The 12,196-nt window shown below is 66.0% G+C and overlaps 1 protein-coding gene across 3 annotated transcripts; it reads right to left on the minus strand.

Annotated features, from left to right (window-relative positions):
• Nucleotides 1-406: 406 nt before the first annotated feature.
• On the minus strand, nucleotides 407-8,256 carry SPIRE2 (spire type actin nucleation factor 2). Of its 3 annotated transcripts, none has more exons than XM_069793237.1 (15): nucleotides 7,966-8,256; nucleotides 4,727-4,764; nucleotides 4,083-4,442; nucleotides 3,672-3,752; nucleotides 3,435-3,599; nucleotides 3,244-3,330; nucleotides 2,964-3,087; nucleotides 2,693-2,862; nucleotides 2,434-2,584; nucleotides 2,169-2,302; nucleotides 1,602-1,736; nucleotides 1,463-1,530; nucleotides 1,326-1,353; nucleotides 1,109-1,224; nucleotides 407-1,023 (listed from the first exon to the last, which is right to left on the minus strand). In XM_069793237.1, the coding sequence occupies exons 1-15, from the start codon at nucleotides 8,180-8,182 to the stop codon at nucleotides 813-815; spliced, it is 2,085 nt and encodes a 694-aa protein (XP_069649338.1). In that variant the 5' UTR covers nucleotides 8,183-8,256; the 3' UTR covers nucleotides 407-812. The 3 variants fall into 3 exon arrangements, with proteins under 3 accessions (XP_069649338.1, XP_069649337.1, XP_069649336.1); XM_069793236.1 differs by having other exon boundaries at nucleotides 1,602-1,739; XM_069793235.1 differs by having other exon boundaries at nucleotides 1,602-1,817.
• Between the last annotated feature and the right edge of the window lie 3,940 nt (nucleotides 8,257-12,196).

A 12,196-nucleotide genomic window follows, 5' to 3' on the forward strand; every position in this document is an offset into this window, starting at 1 on the left:
CCGCGTGAAATATGTCTCGGGGGGGGGAGCGTGGGACCGTGCACTTTCCCACGGCTCCTGTGAAGGGTCACGGCGGGGCACAGCCCAGGGACACGGGTGGGAGCCGGGGGACAGGCTGGGGAGAGCCATGGGGGATAGCCTGGGGTGGGCCTGGGGCTGTGGGGGACGGGGGGGGGCATGGGAACGGGGGTGGGAGTGCTCCCACGGGCCCTGTGTGGGGTCACGGGTGGGGCAGGAAGGGTGGCCAGAGTTGGGGGGGGGAATGCACACGATCAACTGGGCCACGGTGGAGTGAAGGGGGTGGTAGGACACCCAGCCCTGACCCCCCGGGGGGGCTGCTCACACCCCCCCAGCACCCTCCAGCCCGGCTCCCCGCCACCCCCCCACTCAGGAACAGCCACACGGCCCCGGGGGCAGCCCAGCGGGTTTATTCACCGGGGTGAGGATGTACAGAGCAGCCATGCCAGCCCGCGGCGCTGGGCACCCCGGCGTGGCCTGGCACCTGCCTGGCGCAGCCAGGGCTTGGCACAGAAGCGGGGCCAGGGGATTTGGGGTGGGGGGGCAAAGGCTGGCAGCTGCGGGCACCCCCGCAGCAGGATCCGTCCCCCCCAGGGGCTGTGCCAGCGTCCCACCGGTGGCGGGGATGGCAGGGACGGCAGGCGCCCCGCTGTGCTGCTAGTCCTTGCCTCCCCCTGGTCCGTAAGATATATAAATATAGAGGCTGTATGTATACATCCTATGTATATATGTACATCCGGGTGGCCGCTAGCGGGGTCTGCGCTGGGGCGGCCGGCACCCTCATGCCAGGCCCCTCACTTGTGCCAGGAGTCGCCGTAGAGGGAACGGGCCTTGATGGCGCGGCGTGGTGCGGCGTTGAGGACGGCCACGCTGCGGCGGCTGGAGCAGATGACGTCAGTGACGAAGCCGGCGCAGTCGCTGCAGACATCGCGCAGGACGGAGCCCTGGGCGTAGATGTGGGGGAACTCCTCTTCCACCCGGCGCCAGCACGTGCCCGGGAGCGAGCTGCGGCACAGGGCACCCTGTCAGCCCCCTGGCCCCAAGAGGAGGAGGAGGAGGGAGGAGGAAGGCTCAGGGCCGCAGGACTCACTGGAAGGTCTCTCTCCTCCGCAGCGGCAGGGCTTTGGCCAGCAGCGAGCCCGGGAGGTTCTCGAAGCCCAGCGCGTAGACAGGGATGTGAGCCAGCTTCTTGGAAGGCATCTTCATCTGCCGGGTGTGTGGGCGTCAGGGTGGGACGGGGACAGGGATGGGGACGGGGCAGGGAGGGGACAGGGACACAGTGGCACCGGCCGGAGCCGGTCCCTTACCTTCAGGCTGCAGGAGCTGCAGACAGACCTGGGGACACAGAGAGAGGCCGGTGAGCAGGGCCACGGCAGGCACCCTCTGGCCACGGTGGGCACCCTCCTGCCACCTTCCCAGCCCTGTGGCACGGCATGGCGCTCACCGCTTGCAGAAGAGGCACGCTGCAGGCCACGAGAAGAGGGGGAACTTGGCCCTGCAGCAGCAGCAGACCTGCGGACAAAGAGGGGTGAGAGCCGGGGGCCGGGCGGGCGGCACTCGGCCCCTCCGGCCCCAGCTCCCACCTTCCCCTTCCGCAGGCTGCTGTACAGCTCCTTGCTCTGCAGGAACTTCTCCATCTCAGCCTTGACCAGCACCCTGCGCACGTTGATCATCTCCTCCACGGTGAGGGCCAGGCTCTCCACAGGGTGGCTGAACTCCTGCTGGCGAAGGGGGACGAAGCATGGCCCAGAGCATCCCTGTGCCATGGGCAGAGCCTCCTGGCATGGGCACACAGCATCCTGGCACAGGCAAAACATCCCCAACACGGGCAGCGCATCCCGGCACAGCCAGGGTATCCCAGTATAGGCAGAGCATCCCTGGCACAGGCAGAACCTCTCGGCACAGGCAGAGCATCCCGGGCAGAGGCAGAGTGTCTCCGGCACAGGCAGAGCCTCCCGGCACGGGCAAAGGGCACACAGCATGGCATGCCTCAAGCCCCACATCCCATGGAGAGGGAGCGGGGAGGCTACAGGGACTCCCTGGCCGCTTCATGCCCTCGTGCCAGGCTGCCATGTGCCCGAGGTCATGCTCACATGGTGCCCCCAGCCCCAGTGTCACCAGCCCGGCCAAGCCCCACCGCCAGCACTCACAAGCCAGAGGTGCTTGGAGCTGGTGCCGGGGGCAGTGCCGGATCCATCCTCTGGCCTCTCCTCCACGGCGCCGAGGGCAGCCCGGGGCGGTGCTGAGCCATCTGGCAGCGGGTGGCAGCTGGCGGGGACAGAGCCTGTGGGGAGGGACAGGGAGGCAGTGGCAAGGCCACGCTGCCCAGTGCTGCTCCTGCCGCAGGGCACGGCACGGCCACCCTGGGGATGGGGGGACGGGGGTGGCATGGGGCTAGGGACCTCCGGCAGGTACCTGAGCGGGGCCGGGGCTCGGGCTGCAGCGGCTCCGGATCCTGGGGCGCAGCCTGGCTGCCCCCGAGCTGGCTCTGCAGCTGTGCCAGGTCCTGCTCAGAGAAGGAGCGGTCCCGCTTCAGCGGCACCTCCGTGCCCGGAGAATCCTCCTCCTGCAAGGCCATGGGCAACGCATCACCCCGGGGACCCCCTCATCCCTCCGGCACCTCCTGTGTCCCCCCGACCTCCACCCTCCCACCCTGCCAGGTCCCTTCTCTTGCCTCAGAGATGTTCATCTCCTCCATCTCGGCCAGGGTGGGCGCCTTGAGCAGGACACGGGGCCGTGGCCGTGCCGGCATGGTGCTTGCCGGCGGCCGGCAGAGCTCAAGGCAGGAGCTGGAGGCCAGGCGGCCGGAGCAGGCGTGGGGGATGCAGGGCAGGGAGCTGTAGCCTGCAGACAGGGACAGGGCTCAGCCCCGGCGTGATGGGGACCTGCCACAGTGCCAGGCACATCGCTGGCAGCCTGGCGTGGCCGGGAGGGGATGCCGGTACCTTTCTGGCTGCGGTACGCCGCCTCCACGGGCCGAAGCTTCCTCTCCTGCCTGATCTCCTCTAGGATCTTCTCATGGAGCGTCCTCTGCTTCTGGGGCAGGGGCCGCAGCCGCCGCTCCGACGCCTGCGGGACGCACGGATGGGACCTCAGGCAGTGGCCGCAGCTCGGGGCTGACCACCCTCAGGGTGCCCACCCAGGTGGGGATGGCATCCATGGGACCCCCCCGAGCCCAGGCTGGGCACTGCCATGCCACGGAGGTGTCCCGGTGCTGGCATTCACCTGCTTCAGTGGGGGTCGGGAGCGGATAAAATCGAGGATGAGCTCATGGGCATCCTTCTTCACTCGGGGGGGGATGTCTCCGTCCACCTGGGAAAGGGCAGAGGGGCCATGGGCAGCATCATTGCCAGGGCCAGCAGTCAGTGGGGCACCACAGCGGGGGGCCGGCATGGGGGCAGCCCAGCTGCGCTCACCATGACCTTGCGGAGTTTGTAGTTGCGGGCGCGGATGTCCTGCATGAGCATCTCGAAGGGGGTGAGCTGGTACTCGGTGGGGAGGGGGTTGAACTGCTTCTCCTGCACCTTCTTCAGCTTCACGCCGTGCCGCAGCTCCCGCATCAGCTGCACCCACAGCCGGGCCTGGGTGGGGGACACGGCGTCAGCCCCCGCACGGCCCCAGCATGGCTCCCGTGCCCGGCCATGCCGCCGTACCCAGTCGGTGTTGCGCAGGTTGCCCAGCTCCGCTGCCGGCCGCTCCTCTGCCTCCTCATCCTCCTTCAGCTTCTGCAGCATCTGCCGTGGTACGAGACGCCGTCACCCTGCCCCGGCACCCAGCGGCACCAGGGGTCCAGCCAGTGCCGTGCCATGGGGCCGCAGCACTGATGTGCACCCCCAAAGCACCCCCATCCCCTCTACGAGCTGTCACCACCGGCACCAGCCCAGGGAAAGTAGGAGCCGGTGGTGCCACGGCACAGCACCGCGGGAGAGGGTATATGTCCCAACGCCGGCACTGGCAGCCCTGGTCAGGGCAAGCAGAGGGGAGCACCGCACTCACCCCAGTGTTTTGGGCCTGTGCGTGGTTTCCCCGGCCGGGCAGTGGTGCCGATGGGCGCCCGCGCTTACCTCCTTGGCATCCCGGATCTTGGCGAGGAAGGCTTTCAGCTCCACGGTCTCGGCGAAGAGCGCCCGGCAGACAGCCTGGTAGTGCGCCTGGGCCTCAGCGGGGTCGGCCAAGCGGGCGGCGCAGCACCGCATGGCTTGGCCAAAGGTGCGCACGGCACGCGGCGGCCCCTCGCCCCCCTCCTCCTCCTCCTCCTGCCCCCCATAGCCCTCGTCAGCTGTGCCGCAGCCACTGTCCTCCGAGTCACTGTTGGTCATCAGGTCGATGAGTTGCTCCAGCCGCGGGCTCAGCTCCCGCTCCTCGTTCTCGTCCAGCCCCCAGTCCAGTGCCCGGTAGATGGCGAAGCCCAATGACTGCACCATCTGTGGGGAGACGGCACCAGCTGGGGCCCGGCCGGACCCCGGCACCGGTGGCACTGGGGGGAGCCCCTCGGCACATGTGGCCGGCCCCGGCTGCCCCCCGACCCCCAGCCGTCGGTGCTGGGTCTCATCCCCCTGCTGCGCCCCAGGACCCCCTCACCGCAAGGCAAGGGGGGCAGGCGGCAGCGGTGCCCACCCAGGGACCCCTGTGCCGGGGTGCGATGGCAGATGGGCCAGGTCACCAGTAAGCTGCAGTGGGACCGGGTGGGCATCTGGCCCCCACATACCTGGGCTTCGGCGGAGGGCGTCAGCAGTGGGGGCAGCTCTGGGGGGAAGGAGGGCAGAGTCACCGCTGGCACCCGCGGCCCCCGCGCTGGGTATCCCCCTCGGCGTCACCTCCTGTCCCGCACCCCAGGGATGCTGCACCCACCCGGCTGTGGGGCACCCAGTGGGGCCATCTTGAGTGGGTCCCATCCCCAGCAGCTCCTACCCCAAGCTGGGACCCCCATCCCCATCCAATTCCATCCTGACCTAGTCTTAGGACACAGATCCACGGGACAACAGGGACCTGTGTGTTGAGCCTCGGCATCGGGCAGTGCCAGCTGCGAGCTGGCGGCGCAGCCTCCGTTGCCCTCCCTGCCCAGCTGAGAACGGCAGGCCTCGCTGGGCATTGCAGTCAATGCCGGCCCTGGGCAACGAGCCCAAACAGGAACCAGCCACTTGGCCCTGCTGCCTCCGTCCGGACCCAGGAGACACATCAGCGGCAGCAGCGTCACCCCTTTACCCCTCGCTGGAGCGAGCTGAGAGCTCTGCACCCGCAGGGAAGTGCTCCCCGCACTCCCCTGGGCTGCGGGCACTGGCAGCATGGGCACTGGCAGCGTGGGCACCAGCAGCATGGGCACTGGCAGTGTGGGCACCAGCAGCGTGGGCACTGGCAGGCAGGGACACAGTGAGGACTCGCAGACCACCCACAAGAGGCAGCCCGGGTGCCTGGTGTGGGCTGCGGTGACAGATTGTGCCAAACAAACGATGCTGCTTTCCACTGCAGAGCCAGCACACACACACACACACAGCACCGTGCCCACACACACACGAGCCCAGGACACACTCATGGGCAGCTCATACCCTCCTGGCAGCCGGACAGCCACAGGACGAGGAGCAGAAGTGGCTTTTGCAGCATCCCCAAGGGCAGTGCCCTGGGGCCCCCAGCTCTGCTTTCCCGATAGCGGCCGAAGAGCCGCTTCCATGGCCCAGGGGAGTGCCAGCCATTAGCTCTCCATTTAGCTGATCGATGTGGCAGCCACAGGGAAGTGCCGGCCATGTGCTGGCTGTGGCTGCGTGGGCCCAGCCCGGGACCTGCCAGGGATGCCAGCCCAAACACCGCATGAGAAAGGCAGCGCAAGCAGTGGAGACGCACAGTCTGGCCCTGCTGTGGTGCCATGCATGAGCTCAAGAGCACCCCTGTGCCCCCAGGCTGTGCCCGGCTCCCACTGCAGTGCCAGCCCTGGGATGCTTTGCCCTGGCTGGGAGAGGACATGGCAGCACATCCCCTGGGATGCCGCCACCGACACCCCAGACCCCGTGCCCGGCTGGAGCCCCCTCTCACCATGGCTCAGCAAACACTGAGCCTGGCTGGTCCCAGCAGCTCCCTCGAGCCACTGGGGCATGGCTGAGGAGGGAGTTCCCATGGGACAGGGAATTGGAGCAGCTCAGGTGGGTGCTGCCAGGTCACCCGGCCCAGATCCGGCCCTGTGCCCAGATGGAGCTGCCGAGCCATGTGCCAGGCCGGTGCTGCCACCTGCAGCGGTGCTGGGAGTCACCCAGAGCCCTTCCAGCTTTGCACTTTGCTGCAAAGGACCCAGATTCATCCCTGGGGAGATGGCTCAGGCTGGCACAAGAGGGACTTGGGAGCAGAAGGTGGCGCGGTGGCACCGGCTCCGGCACAGTGGCCGTGGTGGCTCAGGGAAGGGTGTGGGGCCACTTCCCTGTGCAACCGGCAGAGCTGGTGTGACCACGCCATGCCCAGCTGCCACGGGCACGTGCCGTGCCTGTGCATGGCCCTGCCCTGGGCATGGATCTGCCCCACGCACCCCAGTCCCTGTGGGCTGCCTGCGCCCCATCTCCCCTGGCTCAGCCCCACGCTCGTCCCCCTGCCACTGGGAGCATCCCCTGCCCGGCCACCGGCAGTGAGGACACGCAGTGACACCGCAGCGTCCCTGAGCTGGACAGGCGAGGGCGAGGACAGGCAAGCTGCCCGGGAGGCACCGCAGCGTCCGACAGTGCCGAGCACCGGGCGCCGTCCCCAGGCATGCTGACCTCCCCGTGGGGCAAGGCGGGCGAAGCTGTTTGCCGCGCTCTGTCATTAGGCGCAGGTGCTCCTCACCGTGCCGAGCTGAGCCACCCGAGCCACCCAGCATCGCCGCTGGCAGCCGGCCAAGCCTAATTACAGCCCGTAACTACCACGGCCCTGCCCAGCAGCACCAACCACCCGCAGAGAGGGCACGGCCGTGAGTCCGAAGGTCAGGGACGGTGCTGCCCCAAAACGCCACTTCCAGGGTGCTGGGAGAGGGCGAGGGCCGCGGCCCTGCGGTGGCACACCAGGTTGGGGATGGGGTCCCCTGTGGGGTCCGAGTGTGCAGGTGCGTTCAGGCGTGCGTGGCGGGTGTGCCCGGGTATGTGCCGTGTGTGTGCAGGTGCGCGTCCCCGTGTCTGTCTGTCTGTCCTTGCCATATGTCCTGCCCGCACCAACGGGCTCGGTGTCCTGCAGCCCCACGGTGGGTCCCGGTCCGGTGAGTCCCGCACCCACGGGCACCCTGCACACCCCCACCCCCCGGGTCCAGCTTCACCAGATCACCTGGCCAGGCCCTGCCGGTGCCGGTACCGGTACCACACCAGCCCTGGACCCCCGAGTCACCGGCCCCCCACCTGTGCCGGTACCCGCAGTGCCAGTGCCGGTCCCGGCTGTGCCAGCGCTGGTGCCGACGCCGGTCCCCCTTGCCAGGGCCGGGGTTTGGGGTTCGCCCCCATCCCTGCCGGTGCCAGTGCCGCCTTCTTGTGCCCCCCCGGTGCCGGTGCCGGCCCTCTCGCCAATCCTCCCACTCTCTCCGCTGCCTCACCCCCGCAGCCGGTGTCCCCAGTGCCGCACCCGTCCCCTGCCGCCAGCGCCGGCGACGCCAGCGCCTGCCCGCTCCCCCTTGCCGGTGCCGCTTCCCCTGCCCATCCCCCGCTGCCGGTCCCGGTCCTTCTCCTCCGCTGCCGATCCTTCCCGCCGGGACCGCTGCCGGTGCCCCCCCCCTCCCCGCTGCCTCTATCCCTGATCCCTCCGCGGCCCCGCCGCCGGCCTCCCGGGGCGGGTCGGCGCGGTGCAGCACCCCCTGCCGTTGCCGTTGAATAAGTCCCGGTGCCGGTAAATCCCCTGTACCCCCCCCTTCTTCCCGGTTTCGGCGCCCTCCCCTTCCCCCCCCCAAAAAAAAAACCCAAACAAACTCCGCTGCCGATACCACCCCGCCTCGCTGCGTTCTCTTACCGGGCGGAGGTGCGGGAAGAACGACGCTACCGTCACCGCGGAGACGAATGTCGGCGGTGCGGAGCGGGGGGACGGCGGGGGCGGCGGCGGCGGCGGCGGCGCGGCAGCCCTGGAAGCAGAGGGCCCAGGCCTGCTCCTCGTTCAGCGGCTGCTCGTAACACTTCAGCACCTCCTCCAGGGACAGCTCCCGCGGGGCCCCGCCGCCCGCCCGCGCCATCGCCCCATCCCCGCCGGCCGCCGCCGCCGCCGCCGCCGCCGCCGCCGTACGGGCGGGCGGGGCCCCGGGAGGGGCGGGGTGGGGAGCGGGGGTGAGAGGCGGCGGAGCGGAGCGGAGAGGAGCGGAGCGGAGCGGAGAGGAGAGGCTGGCGGCGGGGGATCGGCACCGCCCCCGCGCCCGCCGCTCGGCCACGCCTTGCGCCACCGCCCGCCCCGCCGGGAGCGCCCACCACCGGGAGGAGACGCGGTGGAGGAGGCGGGAGACCGAAGGGGAACGGAGCGGCTCGGTACGGACCGGACCGGACCGGCTAGGCTGGCGGGGTGCAGGATCGGGGTGAAGGACCGGGTGTCGCCGGGGTGTGGGGTGCAGGGCATGTGACGGGGGGAGACACACACACGCGGTTGTGGCTTCTGCTCCATGAGAGGTGCGGGGTGGCCACGGGCCACGGCTCGGCCCCAGCCCAGAGGTAGGAAGCCCACGGAACCCCCGTGCCACCTGTGGGGCAGGCGGGTGTTGGGACACGATGGCCTCAGGGGCAGAGGGTCACCTGGGGAAACATGGTCACGGCCAGGGGGGGCTCGGCTCAGCTGGTTTGGGGAGCTGGGGGAGGGAAGGGGCCAGGCTGGGGCAATATAACTCCGCGGGAGGGAAGGAGAAGAGCTCTGGATGTTGCAGCATGGTTCGGGCACGGCCAGGAGCAGCAGAAGCCAGCGGAAGGCGCCGGGGTGAGGAGCTGGAGTCTCTAAGGAGACAGTGTCCCATGGGAACACGGGGTGGGGGGGACGACATCCCGCAGCCACCGGGAAAGACTGGCGTGGCACGGTGCCAATAGCGGGGTCATGCCCAGGCACCATCCTTCCAGACCTGTGGGGCAGGCAGGACCATCCTGGCAGAGCAGAAAGGACAGCCGGCTCTCCGTGAAAGGTCAGATAAAGCAAATTAAAGTTCTTGTCATGATGAGCTTCCCATTTCCATGATGGAAGGAGCATAAAACCCCACCTCAGGTCTATTAACTCATAAGCATAAACTGGGGCCAATCCCGGAGCCGTGCTGGCAGGGCTGGGAGAGGGATGGAGCTGGCACACAGGTGCTCGTCTATCCCACACAGCCAAAGAGCTGCCCTGAGGCCAGAGACCTCTGGCAAAGAGTCTGGGACAGTGCCTGCAGCACCATGGGAGAGAAATGCCCTCCAGTGCCTGTCCCAGAGAACCTGAGCAGTATCATCTTTGGGGAAGGAAATGGGAGAACAGAGTTGGACAGCTGGGAAATGCAGCCCTGCACGATGCCCTGGGATTTGGGAAGGGGGAGGATGGACACAGGTGATCCAAACTGTCCGTGCATCTCTGGGATTACTCAAATGCACCATCGCCAGGGCAGGAGCACATTGAAGGGGGTTGGGAGCACAGTACCGGCCTCAGCGCTGGCTGGATCCGCATGTCACGGAATAGCCGCACAGCTCCGGCCCCCTGGAGCAGCTCTTGGCTGCAACACTGACGTCTGAGTCTGGCTTTCCGCACCAACGAGTGAGATTTGAATGCGACATTTACCCTGTAATCAGCAGGCTTTGGAGCCTGCTTGGGAAGTGACTTTAGAGGGAAGAAAGCTGCGCGTGCTGCCCGCCACAGCGGGTCCGTGCCGGGCCAAGCCGGCTGCCGGCTTTCCTGCGCTGCACACACCTGCCAGTGCCTCCGGACACAGCCAGGGCGGCACCGTCGGGGATAGAAGTGGGGAGGACGCGCGGCGTTTGAAGGCGGTGATAACCTAACCTGCAGGATTAATGGGAATACATTTGAATTCTAAAGCACAAAGCCCTCTGCTTTGGGTAAAACTGTAATTAATATGAAATCAAGATGTAATTAAAAGCTACCGTCTTGGAAAAAATCAAACAAAAGCCAAGTGTGTATGTCCATAGGGGAAATATAATTAAAAATGAAAGAAATAGGGGAAAAATAAATGAACAGGTTGGGAAATGGTTGCAGAGCAGTATGGGAGGGTTAGATTTCCCGCCTCCCTGCCACCTTTGGCATCGAAGCAGGACATGCCCCAGCGAGACGGCTGCGGAGCCAGGACGGAGGGCAGAGCCCTTTCCCAGCAGCCTGCAGCAGGGCTGCGTGCTGTGTGCCGTGTTTGTTTGCAGGTAATACATTCACATGGGTTTCATCTGTCATATGCAAAAAATTTCCTTAAAAAGCCACAGGGACCTGAGATGAGTGCACAGAGCACCCGTGGGGTTGGGCGCACCTATCCCAGTTTCCTTAGATGCTGCAATAAACTGGGGACCATGAAAGGAGAGCATTTTACAAGGTAGGTCACTCTTGTTGCATGCTGGCCTCAGATGTGGTCAGGAGTTCGAGGATCTTGCTGGCATCACTGCCTGCTGTGCAGCCCCTGGCTCCAGGCAGCGATGCCGAGCTCTTGGCTGCACCTCCCTGCACCCCCTCAGAGGGTTTCTCATCGGTTTGGCCACCACGGTGATGGTTTCCCCCTGGTTTTTCTTAGGTCAAACCAAAGATGAGTCCCTAACTACCCGGTGTAATGGGCCACTTGCTCCTCCCAGACTTTCTGGTTCCCCAAAACACCCCAGCCAGCCCTGAATCAATCAAGCCCCGGCCCCGAGACTGCCACTTCAGTCTCACTGAGGGCGATGCCAAGCCCCGTCCTGCTGCGTTCACCACTGCTGCCCTACACGCTGGTCTGCAGCATTGCTGTCTGCCAGGAGGTACCAGGCTCCTGGGGCGCAGATGCTGTAAGAGCTCCCCAGCCTCCTCTCTGCATGAATAAACTTCTGGAGCACCCCAGAAACCCAAGCTCCAGGTCAGAGCTGGCCATGCTGGGGCCAGCCATGCCAAGTGATCCCTTTGGAGGAGCACAAGCACGCTGATCCATGCTCCTGATGAAAGCAATGGGGTTGTGAGCATGGTGGCCAGCCCTGTCCTCAACTGCAACTGAGGAGGACCCGGGACATGGATGAGCCCATTCCTGCCAGGCAACCGTGGCTCACGGGTGTGATGCTTGAAGAGATCAGGCCGGATCCTGCAAAGCCGTCTGCCTTGTGGACTCAGTTTTATTGCAAAGGTCTCTGGGGTTTCGCACGCCTCTTGTCCAGGTGGGAGCAGCCAGGCTAAACCTTTCTCTGAACAAGGGGAGCAAGCCCGCAGGCTTTCCTGCCCTTCTCCAGAGCTGCCAGTCCCACATTGCTGCCTCTGGGCCAGACCCTGCTCTTGATGCAGCCGTACCTGGTCCTGCTGCTCAGCACAGCCGGGCTCTGCCAGATCTGTCCTGCTGCGGGAGGAGAGCAAGGCACTACAAAGGGCTCAGGGGCTGGAGAGGCAGAGAGATTGAATCACAGAGCGCTTGTTAAAGCTCCATTTCCTTTCCAGAGTCGTCTTCATTAATATTTTAATTAAAACCAATTCTCTGCACAGACTGCATTAACTTGGTGTACCTCACAGATAATGCATTGAAGGATTAAATATAGCAAGACCAGCTCTTTGCAGGCCAGTAAGCCAGCGAGGCCGCAGAGACCTGCCGGCAGTATTGGCAATAGAGACATTTACTGTTCCATTGCCACCTATGGGCGATGGCGTCCCTGGCCCGCAGCGTGAGACCCCACAGACGTGGGGCTCTGCGACACACGGGACACGGGTACTGGCCTGTCCGCAGGGAGCCAGGGATGCTCGGGGAGGATGAGACAGTGGACATCCTCGGGGAGGATGGGACAGTGGACATCCTGGTGGCCCTGAGTCTCCATGTTCCTGGCACATGTCCCAGTGGCTGGAGCTCAGCTCAGCCCCCGAGGCTGTGCAGTGCTGACCTCAGAGCTCACAGACAGGCAGCTTCCCCTCACCTCCAGCCGAAATTACCCTCCCTGCCCCGTCCCATGCTCTCCTTTTTATCTCTTTGTACCTTGCTAAGTAATTCCTTCTTCCCTGCTTATCTCCAAGATGTTTGGAGGCAGGTCCTTCCCTTCCCTTCCCTTAGTGATGCAAATATTTCATTCTATTGCAGATGACT

Source organism: Haliaeetus albicilla, chromosome 10, assembly GCF_947461875.1.
Source record: "Haliaeetus albicilla chromosome 10, bHalAlb1.1, whole genome shotgun sequence".
Taxonomy (NCBI): Eukaryota; Metazoa; Chordata; class Aves; order Accipitriformes; family Accipitridae; genus Haliaeetus; species Haliaeetus albicilla.

Coding starts and splice junctions, on each gene's coding strand:
- SPIRE2 (XM_069793235.1), bottom strand. CDS start 8,182: ATGGCGCGGGCGGGCGGCGGGGCCCCGCGGGAGCTGTCCCTGGAGGAG. Junction 4,765..7,965: donor TCTTCCCGCACCTCCGCCCG/GTAAGAGAACGC, acceptor CCTTCCCCCCAG/AGCTGCCCCCACTGCTGACG. Junction 1,225..1,325: donor GCAGCTCCTGCAGCCTGAAG/GTAAGGGACCGG, acceptor CACACCCGGCAG/ATGAAGATGCCTTCCAAGAA.